The sequence below is a fragment of the Erpetoichthys calabaricus genome, chromosome 8, assembly GCF_900747795.2.
Source record: "Erpetoichthys calabaricus chromosome 8, fErpCal1.3, whole genome shotgun sequence".
In the NCBI taxonomy this organism is placed as follows: domain Eukaryota; kingdom Metazoa; phylum Chordata; class Cladistia; order Polypteriformes; family Polypteridae; genus Erpetoichthys; species Erpetoichthys calabaricus.
In genome coordinates, this window is record NC_041401.2 from 165,068,129 (window position 1) to 165,088,730 (window position 20,602).

The 20,602-nt window shown below is 38.2% G+C and overlaps 1 protein-coding gene across 2 annotated transcripts in view; it reads right to left on the reverse strand.

Moving 5' to 3' along the window:
* Positions 1–235: 235 nt before the first annotated feature.
* The window catches only part of zbtb40 (zinc finger and BTB domain containing 40), an 89,497-nt gene continuing 69,130 nt past the window's right edge, over positions 236–20,602 (reverse strand). Inside the window, exons 15-18 of one of the 2 annotated variants that reach the window (XM_028807717.2) lie at positions 20,154–20,368; positions 19,847–20,009; positions 4,746–4,966; positions 236–1,094 (exon numbers count right to left, since the gene is read on the reverse strand). In XM_028807717.2, coding sequence (XP_028663550.1) covers positions 912–1,094; positions 4,746–4,966; positions 19,847–20,009; positions 20,154–20,368 — 782 coding nt within the window. In that variant the 3' untranslated portion in view covers positions 236–911. Of the gene's footprint in view, positions 1,095–4,745; positions 4,967–19,846; positions 20,010–20,153; positions 20,369–20,602 lie in introns of those variants that run through there. The other variant, XR_007935489.1, reaches the window with a different exon arrangement.

Genomic DNA, 20,602 nt, shown 5'->3' on the forward strand with positions numbered 1-20,602 from the left:
TTGTAGTTTTCGGCATTCATGTTTACTTGGCTGTGACACAAGAACCATACAAGTCTCTAGCATTTTTGGTTTACATTATAATTCATATATTTGTATACAGAGTAGCCAATTACAGAACCAACATAGTAAAATGCTCTTCCCAGAAACTTTTAATCACCTCCATATCTACATGACCGGAAAACAGATAAAGGTATTATGCTGAAAAATGAAAAAGACAGAGCCATAATGTTTCAGCTGTTTAAAAAGAACGAGGTGATATGCATTTCTGTTTAATTCTGTTGAACCTTCATCTGCAATACTGCAGCGTGGAAATAACCTTTACATATTTTAACTAAATTTACAAGCAACATGTACACAGATGAGGGAAAGAAGATATTTACACGTATCCGCACAACCAATCTCTTTTTGAGCTAGTCGCTCTGTCAGCTTCATCATTGTGTTTGACAATGTGACATGTCTAGAAAGAATATTTTTTTCTAGAATTATGTCTGCAGAAAGCTGTGAATGCCTCCATTCTGCACTTGCAAGCTCCATCAATGAAGTGACATTTCTGACGGTTGTGAAGATTCAATATCAGTAGTTCATGAAGCAGCTCTCTGAAGCTACAGGGTTGTTCACAGGGCTAGCAGGCAGATTGTCCAACAGTCTGAAAAGCAGCAGTCAGTCAAAAATAGCTACAAACTCCATTAAAAAAGGAGCACCCATGTTTCTCATGTATATCATTTTTCACCCCCACGTAAGGAACAAGACTCTCAGATAATATTTCACAATTGATTGGAGTCATTTATTTATACATTACTTGAATTTATTGGAGTGAATTTTCCCTAAAATCTAAACGACTATTGGCGGTGAAGATGCATGGCTGCAGGTCTATTTTACACTTGCCAGAGTCCACTTGCCTTTAACTGGTATCATTGAGTGTCACTGCATATTAGGGTGACTGTTCCTTCCAGAAGATCCTCCATCGCCACGGCCACAATCTCAGATCTGGGCGAATGGCCCTGTGTGTCTGCCAGTGCAACGTAGACTTGTGAGGCCGCCACCTGAGACTTATCAACTGCGATGACCTGCTCCGATGATTCAGTTTGAATCACCTTAAAGAAAGTACAAAAATATTTGAAAGCAGATAATTGTGCTGACACTGTCTGCATACATTAAAGCAATATCCAGCTGCATTGGCAGCAACAGCAAATTTATTTAAATGATAAATAAAAAATAGACGCTACTTGGGCTTACACATTAGGATCATTAAATTCATCAGTGCAGATCTCTGTGCTGTTTTGGCAAGAATGGGCCAGATGTATCTGACAGAAATTGCATCAAGTGAGAATCCTAGGTATGGAGCAGGGACCATCACAGATTTACAATTAGCACACTGGGATTAACAGTGCCTATAAAAATTATTCACCCCTTTGGAAATTTTCACATTTTATTCTTATGCAACACTCAATCACAGTAGATTTAAATGGTCTTTTTTGATATTAATCAACAGAAAAGACTCTTTCCGAATGTCAAAGTGAAAACAGGTCTCTGCAAAGAACACTAAACTATTAAAATACAAAACAAAAAATAATTGATGGCATAAGTATTACCCCCCCCCCTTAAAGTCAGTATTTAGTAAATTCACCTTTTGCAGCCATGACAGCCTTGAGTCTGTGTGTACAGGTCTCTCTCAGCTTTGCACATATTGTCACTGCAATACCCCCCCACCTCCCATTCTTCTTTGCAAAACTGCTCAGACTCTGTCAGATTACATGGATATCGTGAGTGAACAGCATTTTCCAAGTCCAGACACACATTCTGAAATGAACTGAGATCTGGCGTTGACTTGACAACTCCAGGACACTAACATTGTTGTTTTTAAGCTATTCCTGTGTAGTTTTGGCTTTATGCTTAAGGTCGTTGTCTTGTTAAAAAATAAACCTTCTCCTAAGCTCCGTGTTTGTTGCAGACTGCATCAGGTTTTTCTCCAGGATTTCCCTTGTTTTGCTGCATTCATTTTCTCCCCTACACTCATAAGCCTCATAAGCCTTCTAGGGCCTAGTGCAAAAAAACAACCCCAAGAGCTTAATGCTGCCACAACCACGTTTCACGGTGGGGATGATGTGTTTTTGATAATGTGCAGTGTACAGTAATATCTCATTTAGTCTGATAACCAAAAAGCAGTTTTTTTGGTCTCAACAGACCACACAACCTTCTTTCATCTGACTTCAGTCTCCCATAAGCCTTCTGGCAAACCTGTGTGTGTGTTGTTTTTTTCAACAGTGGCTTTCTCTTTGTCACTGTCCCATAAAGCTGTGACTCATGAAGCATCCAGGCAACAGTTGTTGCCTGCTCAATCTCTCTTAACTCACCCACTGTAGTTTGTAACTCCTTCCAAGTTCGCACAAGTCTCCTGAAGGTCTCCCTCAATAGTCTTCCTCTTCTTGCACAATAACTGGACGGCATTGTCTAGGCAGATTTCCGATGTGTCATGCTCTTTCTATGTCTTAATGACTGATTTAATTGGACTCCAAATCATATTTAGTAACTGGGATATCTAATTGTCCCCATTTCTTGACTTGTGTTTTTCAATCACCTTTTCACAGAGTTGTTTGGTGTGTTCTTTTGTCTTCCTTGTGTAGATTAGACCACCATACTGTCTCACCACAAGTTGGACCTTCAAGATACAGAAGTATTCATACTGCAAGCAACTGAAACTTCCATTTAACAGATTATGTGACTTCTAAAACCAACTGGCCGCAGTAATGATGATTTAGGTGTGTCAAATTGTTTTGTGTTTTGTATTTGTAATTTATTTAGACCATTTAGCAGAGATCTGTTTTCACTTTGACATTAAAGAGTGTTTTTCTGTTATCAGTAACAAAAAATCCAAATAAAATCCACTGAGATTGAGTGTTGTATAATAATAAAGTGTTAAACCTTCCAAGTGCAGAACATTTTTATAGGAACTGTAGAATTGGAAGTGAGCTTTATAAATATAAACTCAAATTTGATCAGTTTAAATTAGCATTCACAAACACAATTAGACCATTTCATGTTTGCAGAGAGTCAGAGCCTGTCACAACAGAATTGGGCACAAGGTAGGAAGCAACTATGGACAAGGTGCCGCATCATTGCAGGGCCTACTCACCGACACTCATACTAGTAAAGTTTAGAATTACCAGTTAACCTAACAAGCACATCCTGGGCATGCTGGATGGAAAACCAAAGTACCTAGAAGAATATCTACCCAGACATACAGAAAATGTCCAAACTCCACACTGACAGCTACTAGGTGCAGAATTCAAACTCAATGAATATAGATTAATGAGGCAATAGGCCAACCTCTGCACCACCATGCCTTACTCTTACAAGAATATAATAATTTTGTCCATAACTTGCCATACAGCCTAATATAGCTCATTAGTCTGTGTTACAAAACTTTAAATCTCAGTTTGACGTTATCATGCTAAAGATCCAACAAGTACCACCATCTGTGTGAAGAAAAACTTTATAATGACTGTATAAAATTTTCTTTAAATAAGCTTCTATCTGTGCCACTGGATTCTAGTAACAGCTGGCATCCATCCTACTAACTAACTTCTCAGGTTTAAACACTTCACTCATGTCACCTCTTGATTTCTGTTTGCATAAACTAAATCTTTAATGACGCAAAGTAAAAAGTTAGAAGAAGGAGGGAAATAGCAAAATAATACTTGAGAAGAACATCACAGCAGTGAAGTGCACTGGAATGATTTGTTCATCCTGTTCAGGTGTTTATATGGACACTTCCCACATGCCATGCCAAAATCCCATTTAAGAGTTGGTCTGAATTATTATGTAGATAGAATGACGAGGGGTTAGTGGAGGCCAGAAAGGGCATTGAAGGCTGTCTGAGGAAGTCACAAAGCCAAGGGTTAGTCCACTGGAAGCAACAGAAAGATACAGCTGTGCTCCAGACACATTTATGGTCACCTAGCATTTAACTGGACAGCTACAGGCCTCCCATAACAATGCAGAAGTACTACAAGGGGCAGTCAAATAGTTCCCGGGATTGTGATATAGTAGAGGAGAGTGAGAGATCAGATTACGCACACATTGTTGTGGAGGGAAGCGCAGCACGTCTGGAAACCAGTTACAACAGGTCTGGATTGGTTTTGGCATGTGCTATTGTTTTGATTACTGTTTGAGTTAGATGTGTGAATAGTCACTCGGCGCAATGTCGCAGTTCAAACAATGCGCAAACATGAAGTTCATGTGCAAACTGGGAAAATCAGCTTCAGATATGCTAGTGAAAACCAATCCAGACCTGTTGTAACTGGTCTACAGATATGCATTGTGTGCGAAATCAGATCTCTCTCTCTCCTGCTTTATCACAATTCCAGGATCTTTTTGACTTCAAAGGGTGAAAATTTAAAAGGATCTCTGATTCCTCAGTCTGGGTGAGAGATGAGCAGACAAGAGCTCACCTGCCAGAGAGGAGAAAGGACAGGCCAGACGTCTGGAATGAGGCAGAGGAAGGAAAGCAACTCTCTGTATAGGTAGGCTCAAGAGGGGTATGGTTTTTGCTGTTTTTGGTTGTGTATTACTCTGTACCCTATCTTTCTGTTAAATAACATCTCTTTGGAACCCTCATCTCATGTCAATAAGCCCCTATTCTGGTTGAAAGCCGACATATATGGACATCATTCTGAGTTTTCACAACTATTACCATAAAAATGTACTCTAATTAAACATATGCCTGATCATGAAAGCAGACTTACCATTTCTGGAGTATGTGCTGAAGTTTCAGGCTGTGCTGCCCCCACGTGTTGACTTTGGTAGTGTTCCTCCAGTGCTTGCTGGGTAGGGTACAGCATATCACAGTGACAACAAGCAAAGGCTGTCCCATCTTGGCTGCAGTGCTGCGTGCTGACATGCTGCTGCAGGGCAACAGGGTATAAGAATGTGTCTCCACAGTAAAGGCATTTAATTGGTTTTAAACCTGCAAAAAAGAGAAAAAAACCTCAGCATAAACCTGGAAAAGACTCGCTCAACACCTTTGTCTTCCCACTGTCATCAGAAACTATGCTACCTGATTTTTTTTTCCTTTATTCAAGATACTGAGCTGCTTATGTGTGACATTGTGTGAGAGCTACTTTTTTGAACCTACAGAGAACAGTGACTACAAATACTACTTACTTTATCAGTTAATATTTGCAACATAACTAAGAATGATATCCGGATGAAAAATTAAACCTTCAGATTTAGCAAAAGGAGTTCAGTCTCCCCCAAAAAACAAAAAAACATGCACCCTCAGGCTGCAAGATGTCTGCTCTATTAAAAACTCACATGTGGCAAACATGCCCAGTAGGTTACATTTGTTTCACAAGAGGCAGGTTTTCTCTTTACTATATAATGCAATGGGAGTGCAATGGATTTTTTGGACTGTATGTCTGACCTTGTGTTGCTGCTCAGACAGGCTTTGGGTCCCTATATGCTCCCTCAGGAAATGGTGTTAAGAAAAAAAAAAATTAAAAATGGATGAATAGTGAAATGGTTGTGAAAGTTTGGTATCCATCCATCCATCCATTTCCCAACCCGCTGAATCCGAACACAGGGTCACGGGGGTCTGCTGGAGCCAATCCCAGCCAACACAGGGCACAAGGGAGGAACCAATCCCGGGCAGGGTGCCAACCCACCGCAGGTGAAAGTTTGGTATCCCAGTTTTAAAGATTTTACTTAATTTGAATTGAAACCCTTAATCTGGGCCTGTAACAATAGGGCTCAAGTCAAAAGGGCTCCTTAATATTATCAACTGGCAAGCAGTTACTATTGGATTTGTTTTTATTGTAAAAGACTCTGTAACCTTTTTTCCAGTTAACATTTTACTTCATTAAGGTCTAAAGGGGCCATAAACATATAAATGATTTTCTTTTTAACTTATGTACAGTTTAAGCCTGTAAGTGTAACATGTATTTGATATCACTTGTACTACCAGTTCGTTTGAAAATTTATCCTTGTAAAGTGCCCTCTGATCATGAATTCTATGGATAGGGTTATATAAAATAAAGATTGATTGGCTGAATTAAATTTGATATTATATTGTTCTTTGACATCACTGTAGGCTACCAGGGGTCTCATTTATAAAGCATTGCATGGATTTGAGCGTGAAAATAAGCATACAACAGAAAACATGAAATTGAATAAACCCAAAAATAATCTGATTTATAAAACCTGGCATACACACATTTCTAGGCAATTTACCTTTAAAAATAACAATTGTCTTGTAAATGTGCGTACATGAATATGTCTTGAACCCTGACCAATGGCCACTATGAAACAACCATATATGGACTATGCTAATCAGTCACATAAATATGCAATGATGATGCAGTAGACTTTTATTGGCTGTTTGAGCAGCCTTCCATTAGATGCATCCAACCATCACCAATTGTGTTTGAAGAGTCCTATGGTGCCCTTCACGTGGAATTGAAGCGCCTGTCCTGTGTCCTCTGGAGTCAGAGAAAGGAGTGAGGTGACAGAGTCTGAGCAGGCAGCCACCATCACCTGGCTCATGTAATGACATGACTGCTGTTATAATGAATAGTATATGCTATAAGATAAACTATGAACTAAGCCAGTTACTTTACCAACAAGCCAGCCATCATATACAGCACCTTCAGCATGTCGCCTAATCAATGCTACTTTGCCTCAAAATAAATGGATCATGGGTTGACCCAAGCCACCATGCCACAAAGTTACAAATTACTAAGTTTATATCTAAGTTGGATCATAAGACAGTCATCATCATATGCAAAAAATCCAAACAGTCCCTAAAAACTTGTTCTCTTCATTTATGACCATTTACATAATCTTCAGGCAGTGTCAAACAAGACATGTTGCGCCAAGCATTAGACCAGGGGTCCTCAATCACGGTCCTGGAGAGTCACAATGGCTACAGGTTTTAATTCCAGCCAGTTTCCTAACTAGAAATCAACCCTTGCTGATAATGAAACACATTATTAAAGACACGTTTTAGTTACATTGTAGACCAGAGGTCCTCAATTACAGTCCCAGAGGTCCACACTGGCTGCAGGTTTTTATTTCAGCCAATTTCTTAATTAGAACCCATTTATTTATTACTAAAGCAATATGTTTTTTGGGCTTAATTTTAGTTATCTTCCCTGTTACAATTCAGAATCTTTAATTGCCTGTTTTACTTTTTTTGCAGCTGCATTTAAGCTTTAATTTTTGCCTGTTTTCTTAACCAGACATTAAATAATAATGAAATGCAGATAACCAGTTAACCAACAGCTCTCCAGCTAATGTGCTTCCTTTTAATCCTGGGGAATGTTGATGGACCGTTAAGTTTAAATATGTTCTGGTTCACAATACGCATGGATAATGTTTTCAGAGAAGAAGCTCTACAGTACAATTAAAATTCCTCTTGGATAAACAAAAGCACTAACAAGACAAATAATTAAATACCAAGTTTCATTATCAGCAAGGACTGTCTTCAAATTAGGAAACTAGATGGAAGGAAAATCTGTAGCTGCTGTGGCCCTCCAGGACCGTGATTGAGGACCCCTACTTTAAACTATAAATAGGCTAAACAGCATGAGATTAAGAGCTTTCTGTATACAGGTAGTACATCACATTTGTGTTTTTACTGCACATTGTTTATAATCCTTAGAAGTGACAACAGGTAGCTGATATAAACTGGTAAAAATGTGTAAATATGCAATAGGGAACTCAAATAGTCACTTTTAAGTTTAACAAGTTTTTTTATGTCAATGCACATTTCTAATAACAACTCAGTGATATGAATTATTATACTGTATGTGTGAGGCATAATTTAGTTGGTTTGGCTGCCATCCATTTCCCAGTTACCCCAAAATACTGCATACAGATGGGTCACTTTGCCATACATATATGAAAATTCTCCCACCAGGTTTTCTTTTATAAATCTTGACTTTTGCATGGATAGCTGCGTACACACATTTCAAGACTCTTTTTGTGTATGCACAAGTTTTACAAATCCGACCCCAAGTGATTATGCATGCTATTAATAGTGCTATAGAAACTAATAATTGACTGGCTGACTGATTGAAATGCTGCTCATTTGTATTATCTGTCAAGCAGAATATCATATTTCAGTCCATTATGCCTCAGCCTTTATACTGCTTAACACAGACTTGATAAGAATACTCTCTCCTCTATTGCTGATAATTCTGACAAACCTAACATGTCAAGTTTTGCTTCTGCTCACTTTTCAAATTACAGTCTCCCCAGAGATAGCGATGTATAATTAAGTAAAACTATGAAAAAGCTAACAGAAAAGCATACAGGGAAAACATTAGTTCAATAAATAATCTACTTATCCAGTTCAACTTCTTCCTATAGATGCAAACGAGACAACCATATATCTGCCTTAATTTATATCACTAGAGAGTGAAGCAAAAGTGTTCCTGTGCACAATTCCTACTGAATATAGCAATGAAATATGAGTCAAGTGTCCATCGGAGAAGGGAGATGACTATTACAAAGACTAAAATGTTTGTAAGCCACAACATATAAACCTAAACTGCATTTTCATGGAAAGTTAAACCCAAATTCTACAAAAATGCCATACTGGATTCTCTTCTTGTATATTCAGTAGCATGACATTTAGTGTTTCTACCTCAGGCTTCTGCTACCTAGGTTGTAGGACGGCAATGATTCAAAGTGAAATTTTGCCAGGTTTCCAACAATTTCCAAAGATGATGACTAGCATCCCTCAATCACACAGGATAACCAACTACACCACATTGCTTGCCTGTGCTTTCAGCTTTAATAGTTTTGCGATGGTGAGATATTTGCATTTCAGCAACTACAAAAGGCAGCATGCACAACATTTATAAAATGTGACATTACATTTAGATGTGTATCTTGTAAAGATAATGTAACCAATTTGTTAGAGAGACAGCCTCTGCAAATAAGAACAATACCTACAGAAATCTCAGTAAGTTGTAAATTAAATGTATACTTATCTGCAAATTGAAGTCTTAGGTTTAACATTTATTTATTTAGCCAATGCAGGGGGCACAGTCCTGCAATGCCTTATGTACCTTGTATCTTTGTAGGTTCTCCTCCCATATCTCAAAGATATGCATATAAATGCATTGCTAACTCTAAATTGGAGTGTGTAAGAGTAGGTGTGTGTCTGGGTAGACCCTGCTGCACACTGGCAATGCATTCAAGGTTGGTTCCTGCCTTGTGCCCAGTTCTGCCAGGATTGTCTTCAATGCCTTGAAACCCTGAATTGTATTAAAGGAATATGACACTTTTGTAATATGTCACTTGCTCTATGTAGCTTGTACTGATGGCTAAGAAAAACATTGAATCTCATGTTTTCATTTATGGTGACCAGCGCTTGACAACAGAAAACAATATCCAAACATCCATGAGAAATCTCTCATTACTCATGTTGCATAATGCACATGTTAAGCTATCAACTCATATGCTCACAAAGTGCACATTTCACACGCTTTTAGGAACATACTTTTGAATTGAATGTCCACCTCTCCCCTTATTCATTGGTCAAGAGTTCTGTCACACTACTGATCACAGATAGAAAAATGTTAACATTGAACATTTAAAGTCATTAACTACAGAAGAAATGTAACTAAACCAGTAAGATGACAATAGAATTAACTTTGTACAACAAAAGCACAGGTTCATGCGCCTTTACTTTCTTGACTTTGTTATGCTCAATTTATAACACCCTCACATTCCCCGCTTCTTGTCCATTTTGTACTTTTATAAATTGCTTTACTGGAGTGCTTCACTTGGGATGGGGTCAAGGAATTGACAGGTCTGAAATTGCTTCAAAGCACTGCACTGCTTACAGCTTTATGACAATGTGTTAAAGCTGACAAGTCCAGATTAATAACAGAGCAAATTTAGCCTGCATGGATACACACATATAACCAGAGGACAGAAGACCAGGAACACCACCGCATGTAACAAAGTTAGCTCAGAAAATGTAATAAGAAATATTTTGATATTGTATTTCAGCATCTCTAATTTTCCTTTTAAAAATGACTCATCAATTGTTTATTATAGTAGCAGGAAACACACTTGGGGCATCATGAAAAAGCTAAATATTTTTGCTGTCTTTTCTTTTCTTTGCTGTTTTCGCATTTCCTGTCTATAGTGATATAAATGTACAATATATCTAAATATTTCCCTTTTTCAGTGGCAATCTGAACAATTCAATTGGTTCTAGGAGAAACTCTTACTTGCACTTGAGGAATAGTCCTGGTTATGTGTGTCCAAATCCAGGAAATAAGACAATATAGTATACCTCTTTATAACAGGTTATTTGAATTTGTGAGGATGCAGAGGTCTTCTGAATGCAGTCTTTTCATAACTATAAAGCTGGCCATGCTCCACTCACTGCATGCATTTAGCTTTGTTGCACTTAAAGTATTTTAACTCCACACAGTATGCCTATTCATCAGCCTCCCGTTTTAAATTCAAGCTGTAGAACCTCCTGTTACATTGATATGCAGCTTTATTATGCTTTATTATTCAGCTCTTGGTTTTGTGTTACTTCTTTCTATTATCTTCCAATTCCACCTCAAAAAGATGTTGTATTACATTTATTGCAATTTATTTTTTCATTCTATATTGCAGTAAATTGTGTAAATAATTTTTTTTTTTTTACCAAAAACTGTTGCTATTTTCATAGATGATCAGTCTAACATTATCTTATGCAGAATTGTAACATTCACTGAGCACATCATTACAAAGCAATTCACAAAACACACAAGAATATTTTACATAGCATATTAAACACATACTTGTAATAATTATTCAAGTAAGAATATGACAAGAACAAGTTTGTAATTTTCAACCCCCATAGGTCAAATACATAGAAATATGACAAGAACAGTCTAAAATAAGGTCTTCAACAATTACCAAAGTAAAAACTGCAAACTTATAAATAAGTGACAACAGAATTGGAAAGGTTATGTGTTGTGAACTGTACAATCTTATCAATACAACGATCGCACAATAAGATATTTGGTGAATGGCAGAGAAAGAAAAGCATGTGGCCCAAGTTCAGAGTCACACATAAAGGCACAGTTAGTACATGGATATTTTCAATCAGAAATGTTTTAACTTCTAAAGCTATGCAAGCATGTAATTACTATCAGACACAGGAGCTTCTCTTTAAGATTTAATTGATCACATTTTTTTCCCTCCAAATGAGTTTATTGGGAACAAAGTGCTCACTCTTAAATAATCATGATGTCATACATTGACACACTCACCTGGAGACAACATACCATAAGAACTGTTCATGTCATCGCCACACAACCATCAAAAAATAAGACGGCGATAAAAACACATTTCTTAATGACACTCTGTATTCATAACAGATCTTCTGAAATAAATTATAATGTAAAGACTACCTAAATATTGTCTAGATTCTGAATAGAAAGGCCTATCACCATAGATATGTAAAAAATAATAATTATAAAATAAATGCCGACTATAGGCATGCATATGAGTATGCCTTGAGATGTGTTGTTTTCTGCCTTGGTCTTTATACTGATGGAACAGACTCCAGGATCTCTGCAATTTGGCAGCATTATACAATTGTTGTAGTAGGTATCCTCTAAGAAAGGAAATTGCGATATTTTCATATTTTGGGTTTAAAAAAAACAGAAGAAAAACTACATTTCTCAAAATTTCCAAAATGCCTGGACAGATTTGATTAAAGTTTGGTGACATTATAGAAAAAAGAAAATTATTAGATACATATAGGCTCTGTGCAGAGAATGGGCTTAATGCAAACACAATGACATACAATCATGATGTAAAATGGAAAGAGAAAGTTCAGCGAAGCTCAAGGGAAAAATGCTGTACTTGAGTGACTGCCGTAAACAAATGAAAATTGTAAACATCAAATAATAATAATAATAGTTAAATCTGCACTGGAGGAGAGGCAATGTTGATAGAGATGATCTGGTAGACATGAAATATGCAAATATTGGCATCCAGAAACTTCCTGGGGTGGAAACCTTCAGGGAAGACCGCACAGAAAAGGGGTAAGTAGCACAGAGCAGGCAGTCACTGGGAAGAAAGATGTGAAGCTTTGTTGAATGCACCGTTAGAGGAGGATCGTTGTGCAGTAGGATTCTCAGGCAGAACTTTCTCTGGTAAGCAGGCACGCTCCAAGACCAGAACATTGAAACAGACTTAAGGGATTAATGATATTGTGCCTAAAGGTTGGAAACAGCAGAGTGAGGTGCACAGACATTTATGGCGTGCTCTAAGCCTGAAACATCGGAGCTTCTAAGTGGTAACCTTCTTCTCCCTAAGGGAAGGTAACAATTTGATGTAAATAGTTCTCACCTTATTACAGTTTTTTCCATTGTTTTGATTTATAATGAATGGGCTATTGACTCAAACTCCAATAAATCTTTAAGCTTTGTTCATTTCCTTCACCCAAATACAGTGATTCATTACATTATACACACAAATTTCACATTATCACTAATGATTACCTGTGTCAACTGAAAAGAATATACTTTCCTCTAAAACTGCAATAATCAACAACAAACACCAAGTCACTAAGAAAAGCAGAAAAAAGCAGGAATTTGTCTAATGCAGGTCATTTTTCCTCATGAACAGCTGTTTATAGCATGTTCAAGACTAAGCAACTGCAGTGACCTAATAATATTATTATTACTTATTATCTGCTTGACACCTTTATCCAAGGTGACTTACAACATTTCAGATACAACTGGTAAGATTTCTTTTGTTTTTGCATTTGGAGCAGAGGCAGATGAAATGACTTGCTTATGGTCAAACAGTGCTAGTAGCAGTAGTGACAGTGGGACAATAGTAATGAGAGATCTTATGGCATACACTGTTATCACACACAGCAGTATGTGCCATCCTCTATGACAGTGGTTCTCAAATATGGGCTGCCACAACTGAGTCGCAAGTTTCTATTCTTTATAAAGTCAGATGGTCGCGAAGTGAGTCGCCACTCCAAAGAACTTGCTCGTTAAACCTCTCTGATGATCCTTCTCAACTATAACATCCCCTCCCACCGCTCTGACAATCAAACTCAGGTCTTCAGTGGGGAACACCCCCAGCTCTGACAATTGTGTTAAATTCATTAAGAGGGCCCAAAGACACTTACCTGGGATAAAGCGAGTCACATCATCAAAAAGGTTCAGAAACACTGCTCTAGGACGCACCATTATGAGCGCTGTGTGGAGCTGCCAATAGTGTGGAAAGCTAGCAAAACAATTAAAGGTTCACGACTTAAGTCTATACTCTATAGCCAACTACTCACTAATTCATGCTTAAATCCTCCTTTTGATTATTTGTCTCACTTATTGTAATCTGCCATTCTTTAAGTTTTATAAAAGATACTGAAATGCACTCATAAAACTTTTAAGATATTCATTATTAAAAATGTAATATAAAACAAAGTTTAACTGAAAATTGCTGCAATGGAAGAAGGTACAGCTGGGAATGAAGAAGACAGCTACACAGTTGGAAGTTGTCAAGTATGGGCACGGCATGTAATCATATTAAAGACTCAGTAATGACAACACTGAAGTAGAAATGAACACCTATATTTCATGGATCATTTATTTTGAAAAGGAGAACTTTTTTGTTTAATAAGAAAAGTATTGTGTGTACTCTTTTGTGTGACTTCTGTAGTTTTGACTTTTTTTCCCCATTTAGAATTCTTCATTTTCCAAAAACATACTGTTTTGCTTTGAATTGCCAAATATAGTTTTAATAATGTGTGACAGCAATGGACTGACAACCCTTCTAAAGTTGGTTCCTGACTTGCACCCATTGCTGCGGGGATAGGCTCCAACCCCCATGAACCTAAAGCTAGACTAAATAGGTTTGAGAATGTTAAGCTGTCTTTGATAATGCGTCTTGACAGTTGTCTGATATTCCAGTATCAATTAATGGATTATATCACAGGTAATGACAGCCTAAAAAATATAATTACAAAATCTTTTCAAACCTAACATCTCATTTAAAGCCTCATCCACTACTATTGTACCTGCTTACAGGATAGCTTTCTGCACCACAAGCTAGTTTAGTGTAAGTTAAGACAATGGAATAATGACTATCAGTGCTAATTTCTGTTACCAATATCTGAAATTAGTTTGATAAATGAGGAGGGTAATTTTGAAAATAAAAAAAAAATGCTGCAAACACAAATTGTTTTAAATAAAGTTACTTTTCAGAATAGACTGTAAATTATAAAGTTTCACACTGTAATTTTATTTATCCATTTTCTATTAATTTTTAGGAAAGGATTGTGGGAAACTGGAGCCCCATCCAGCATTCATTCCTGCATTGTTCCTCATACAGTTAGGATAAGATCTGGTTCTCTCAACCCTGAAATAGATTAGGCAGTTAACAAATACATTGCAGAGTTGTGTGGAGGCAGAGCCTATAATAATACAAATGGGTAAATGAGCAAAAACCTAACCTGGATATGGCTCATTTCTATCACAGGCCTTACTCAAGCATACAGCAAAATCTAATCACACCAGGACTATTTACCATTATTAAGCACTTTAACAGCATGTCCCTTGGCTGAGAGAAGAGACTGGAGTCACATCAACACTGGGAAAACAAACAAAGCAAACTAGACTGAATCAAACCAGGTTCTAAGTACAGCAAGATGATGGTGTTGCTCACTGCCATCTGCCAAGCTCCCTGCTACAAGCACACGCATTTTAGAGTTTAATATTAAACCTCCCACACCTTATCACAAAAGCCATTAAGTAAGACAATAATTTTCCTAAAATAATTGACAACACCTGCGGTGGGTTGGCACCCTGCCCGGGATTGGTTCCTGCCTTGTGCCCTGTGTTGGCTGGGATTGGCTCCAGCAGACCCCCGTGACCCTGTGTTCGGATTCAGCGGGTTGGAAAATGGATGGATGGAATTGACAACACAACATCTAAAAACTAAATATTGAGAAATTTTAACACAAGGGAAGGACATTCAACTTTTGTAAGCTAGCCAACATTTGTTGTAAGGAAATCCTCATTATTACACACAGCTCTAATGCTCAACCATTACACCATGCAATCAGTGGGAGCCACCTGGACCAATAGTCGGCCTATTTTTAGCCTATACTGATGTTCGGCCAATTCCAGTGAAAATGATTGACTGACTGTGAGAAAACATACTATTTTGCTTTACAAAAGAAATCTGTTAACTATGCCATTTCTTGACCAATAAAATTCATGTGGCTGATCCAGCAACATATGTATTTCATCTGTATAACCCCTCCCTGGCCCCCATATATCCATCACTTTTCCAACCTTGTGGCAATCCTGATGGTAACACTACAATACACGTCATGCTCTGCAGCGGATGATTTCATCAACACACACACAGTTTCAATACAAGCACTGACAAAATCATCAGGTGTTCAGAGACAGCAGCTTCTACAATTTTTCATTTGTCACCCACCTTGTAATAACAATTTCATTCCCTGGCTGAATTAAAGCTTTTATCTTACGCAAAGTCTTTTGCTCTAAATGATGGTTGTGTTTAGCCAATAGACACTTGCCCCCACATTTTTCCCCATCTACACCATTTTCGGAGAAATACAGGAGTCTAAAACAGGCTTGTGCAGTGTTGCCAATCACTACCTATTATGATATTATATTTGCCATCATCTATGCAGTGACATGTCCCACTGTCACACATTTGCTCAAGCATGCATTTCATTTTACTTTGCACTCAGGATCGGATTAATGATGGTGGGAAACCCGGGGCTAGAGGCATTTTTGGGGCACTACCTACACAAAATACTATTTTACATGTGTTTTGCACATCACTTCCATAACCAGCATTTTTATCATTTTTAATTGTCAGTTTGTATCGTCATTTATAAAACAAATTTTTCTACAACACTGCTCTGCTTTTTGGTTAACTGGTGTACTATCAATAGATTTTAAACATGTCTCCAGCACCCAAAAAATAGATTTTGCACCAATCCAGTTCTGTTTCACTCTTGAACCAATATCTCAGATTTGCTGCTGTTTTATATTAAAAAACTGTTAAGAATTCATTGTAGCAAACAAAAACTGGTTTCCTTTCTCATTCAACATAATTGGACTTAACTACCATATTTCTAATTTTCCTTTTATTATCATTCATTCATTCATTTTCCACTGCTTATCCAAAGCTGGGTCATGGGCTGAAAAGTCTCAGCAGTGAGGCCCATACATCCTTTTCCCATCCACACCTGCCTATTCATACTGTGGGATCCCAAGGCATTCCCAGGCCATCTAGGAGATATAATCCTGGCGAGCCCAGTGGCTCTACTCCAAGCCTCTTGTCTGTGTTTCTCACCCTGTCTCTAAGGAAGAGCCCAGCCACCCTGCGGAGAAAGCTCATTTCAGCTGCATGCACCCACAATCTCATTTTTTAGGTCATTAACTTAACCTAATGACCAAAGGTGAAGATTTTTATCATAACAGCTTTAAAATCGACACTTAACAAGCATTTTCAGTGTCAAAACAGCTACCTCAACCAATACCGCACTCATATTGCAATAAGAGCACCAAGTGAGAATTAACCTGCTTTTGTTAACTGTGAGCAGTGACATTCTATTAATCCATCCATCCATTTTCCAACCCGCTGAATCCGAACACAGGGTCATGGCGGTCTGCTGGAGCCAATCCCAGCCAACACAGGGCACAAGGCAGGAACCAATCCTGGGCAGGGTGGCAGCCCACCGCAGCATTCTATTAATGGACAAGTCATCTGTGATGCCATGACGAGAGTGACAAATGTCTCATTTATTTTGAGGCAAAGTAGCTTTGACAGATGTGACGGTAGTTAACATGGTGGCTGGCTTTTTGGTAAGGTACCCTGTGAACCCTGTTTTTCATATAGCCTGTACTATTCATTGTAACAGCAACCATGTTATTATATGTGCCAGGTAATAACAGCAACCGGCTCAGACGTTGGCACCTACTCTTTTCCCTGATTCCCCCTAAATGCAAAGGAGAGGTACTTTAATACCACACGTGATTGGGGAACATAGCCAGATGTGCGTGAATACAGGTGATGCTGTCTCGATGCGTCAAATGTGAGGCTGCTCTACCAGCAAATGAAGTTCTGCAGCATAGTGATTGCATATGTACGAGGGTGATTAGCATGCTCCATTATATGGATGTTTCAGGGTGTTGTTCAAGGAGGTTCACATGCGCACATTTACAAGGTGATTGTGATTTACAAAGGCTAAATTGCATAGCAATGTGTGCACTCCAGGTTTTATAAACCTGTTTTCTTTTTGGAAAATATGGTTTCCTGTTTTTTTTGGCATGTGATTAATTTTCATGCTCAAATCCACAACAAGTTTTATAAATAAGGTCCCTGGTCTGAAAGGTGACCCTGCCTGCAGACGTAATGCACTTGCAGCTGGAACTGTGGATCAGCTTCGCCCAGGATTGACTGCTACTGTGCTACACTTCACCTATTAAAGAACATCTCCTCTTTCTCTATACCCCTGGTAGCAAGACAGTGACACACTCATATTTTTGGCATTTGTGTTTCTTAAGGTCAAATTTCTGCATGGTTGTGTTCTTTCTGCTTCTCCTCATTCCTGGTTCTTCTTTTTAATTCAATAGACATTAAAAAGATAGAAACTTTCACTTTAAGCTGTGAGGGGCCAAGGTAAAACACAATCCTGTTTTGAGAGATTATATCAGCACATGTTCACAAGGTGTACATGCATGAAGATAACCACTGGTATGAGACCTTTACTTTTATGCATATGGGAAGTACAGAAAACTAGCAGTTTACCACAGCAAGTTCATCTTGCTAGACTGCCCTTTTAACACTAGTGAGCTTAATTTTTGCTAGTTTAGCCTTCTGTCTGCTGTCTCAGCTAGCAATTCTGCTTTCAAGTCAATGAAAACACAGAGTTAAAGAATGCAGTTATAATTGTCCTTTAAACAAATTAAAGAATGTGAAATATTAAAATCATCTTCCTATACATATACACATATTGTAGGTGCATCTTTTTCAGGTTTCCAAAATCGAGCAAGTACTGACTTGGCAAGGTAGCATCCAGCATGAGTCAAACAGGTGGCACAGTGGTAGTGCTGCTGCTTTGCAGTAAGGAGACTGTGGAAGATTGTGGGTTCACTTCCCGGTTCCTCCCTGTGTGGATAGCGCTTTGAGTACTGAGAAAAGCGCTATATAAATGTAATGAATTATTATTATTATTAATTATTAAACGTGTAACAAATAAAGTTTGTCTTAAAAGTGTTTAATGAAATCTCTCTATATATAAAAGAAAATCCTGGAATGGAAAGCAAATGCAAGGCTACGATACGTGATCATCTCAAAAGACATTTTAAAGACCTGCGAGACCAAGGAGACTTGCCACTGTGCATCTCGCGGGGACCGTAAACATGAGACTTGGTGCCAAGAGATTGTCCCAGGGCCGTAGCAAAAAGGACAGTGGCTGTACAGGCTTTAAAAAGATCGAAGGGCAGCGCGACAGCAGCTAAACAACAACAACCCCCCCACCCCGAACGCGAGCAGCGTTCTTCATCCTGCAAGAAAGAATTCAACCACGCCTGGGCCCAGAAATAAAAGACAGATATTGCTTTTACAACGTCATGCGAGACCAGGCAGTTAGCCATCATTTCAAACAAGTCAACAGACCTCTAAGCTAGCAGTTGTTGGATTGCTTTTGGCAGGCAAGCATCATGTGCTCCGAGCTCTTAAAACAACGACATGCGACAGGCAAGAAGAGGCAGCTAGCAAGCAGCAAAAAGACAGCAAATGATCCAAAGACATATCCTTAGCATACGTTCAGCCGCAACACCCTTCACAACACGAGCAGCATTATACATCTGGGAAGAAAGAGATGTAACCACGCGCGGGGCAGGAAATAAAGAAACAAGGATTGTTTTTACAAAAGTTTTTAAAGTAAAAGTGAAAATAATGCATATGTAACAATTCACAAGAAAATAACAATCTCTTTAAATTGTAGATTGCCTGCTTAAGGTAAAGTCATCCCTGATGAATGGAGACGTGGGAATGAGGGGTCCTTTCATCGGATTAACGCTATTTCAGATGTGGAATGGCAAAATGGGGGAGGCAGCTTGATGAATGAGGTCTCCAGGACTTAAAACAAATCCAAATCATATTATGTGATATCATCTAATGTGAAATTCTACTCCGTACTTCTAGAATTTTTATTTTTATACTGTATTGAGGATTTATTCTGTTCTAAGTATTGTACTGTATTGTATTGACCCCCTTCTTTTTGACACCCACTGCACGCCCAACCTACCTGGAAAGGGTTCTCTCTTTGAACTGCCTCTCCCAAGGTTTCTTCCATTTTTTCTCTACAAGGGTTTTTTTTGGGAGTTTTTTCTGGTCTTCTTAGAGGGTCAAGGCTGGGGGGCTGTCAAGAGGCAGGGCCTGTTAAAGCCCATTGCGGCACTTCTTGTGTGATTTTGGGCTATACAAAAAATAAATTGTATTGTATATCCGGTAAACCAAACACGGGGGTTGGCAAGTGAAGCGAGCAGGGGGCGAAGCCCCCTAGTTTTAAAAAAAGAATAAACTGTAAATTTTGAGAAAAAAAAGTTATCACACATGCAGAATAAAAGGCAAAAAAGAAAAAAAAGGTTTCTTCTCCATTTCATAAAAGGCAAAAATAGTTAAACTTTAGATACTTTCTATACTTAAAAGTTGTGATACTTTTTCTAAAGAATTTCACTGTACTTGATAAACATAATACTAACAACCACTACCAGTAGTATTACTACTTAAAATAGAAAGGTAAGGATTATGGACTAACCTGTGTGACTTGTCTTCATGTGCTTATTGAGAACAGTTATGCTGGGAAATGATTTGTCACAGGAGTTACACTGAACAGACGGGAACTTCAAAGAGCGATGGTTTTGAGCTGCAAATATGGCAGGGTGATGGGTGCGGTTGTGGTACCAGAGTCCTGACAGTTGCTGTTAAAAAAAAAAAAAAATCAAAAATTTCACTGTTTCAAAATGTGAAAACAACAAATAAGACATAAAAGACACATACAGATTTATACTGATTCTTTTTACTTTATACATAATTGTAGCTGAAAAGCAATCAGCATTTGGTACCTGGTAAGCTTTGTTGCAGATCTCACAGTTGTATGGTTTCCCTCCAACATGAATGACCATGTGCCTTTCTAACAAAAAAGCAGCACTGAAGATCTTGCCACACAGTTCACATGGATGATACTCCCGAGGATGGACCTCCTGAATGTGTATTTTGTGCTCTTCCAAGGTTGGGAAACTCATGCGGCATTTCTGGCAGTCATAAGGATCCTCGATATCTAGCCGAAGAAATATAAGCATTGCATAATTAAAATGTTATACGCAGAAGACTAGGAATCACAAAATTGCATACAAGTGCATTTTACTGTAGCGCACAAAGATCCAACTCCATCAGTCCATGATATTCTCAATAAGACTGCATTGATGCAAATACTTTACAGTGAAGAAAACCGACACCTTTGAATTATTGCGTTGGCAAATAATTTTGTGTAAAACTGTGGGTTACCTGAAAA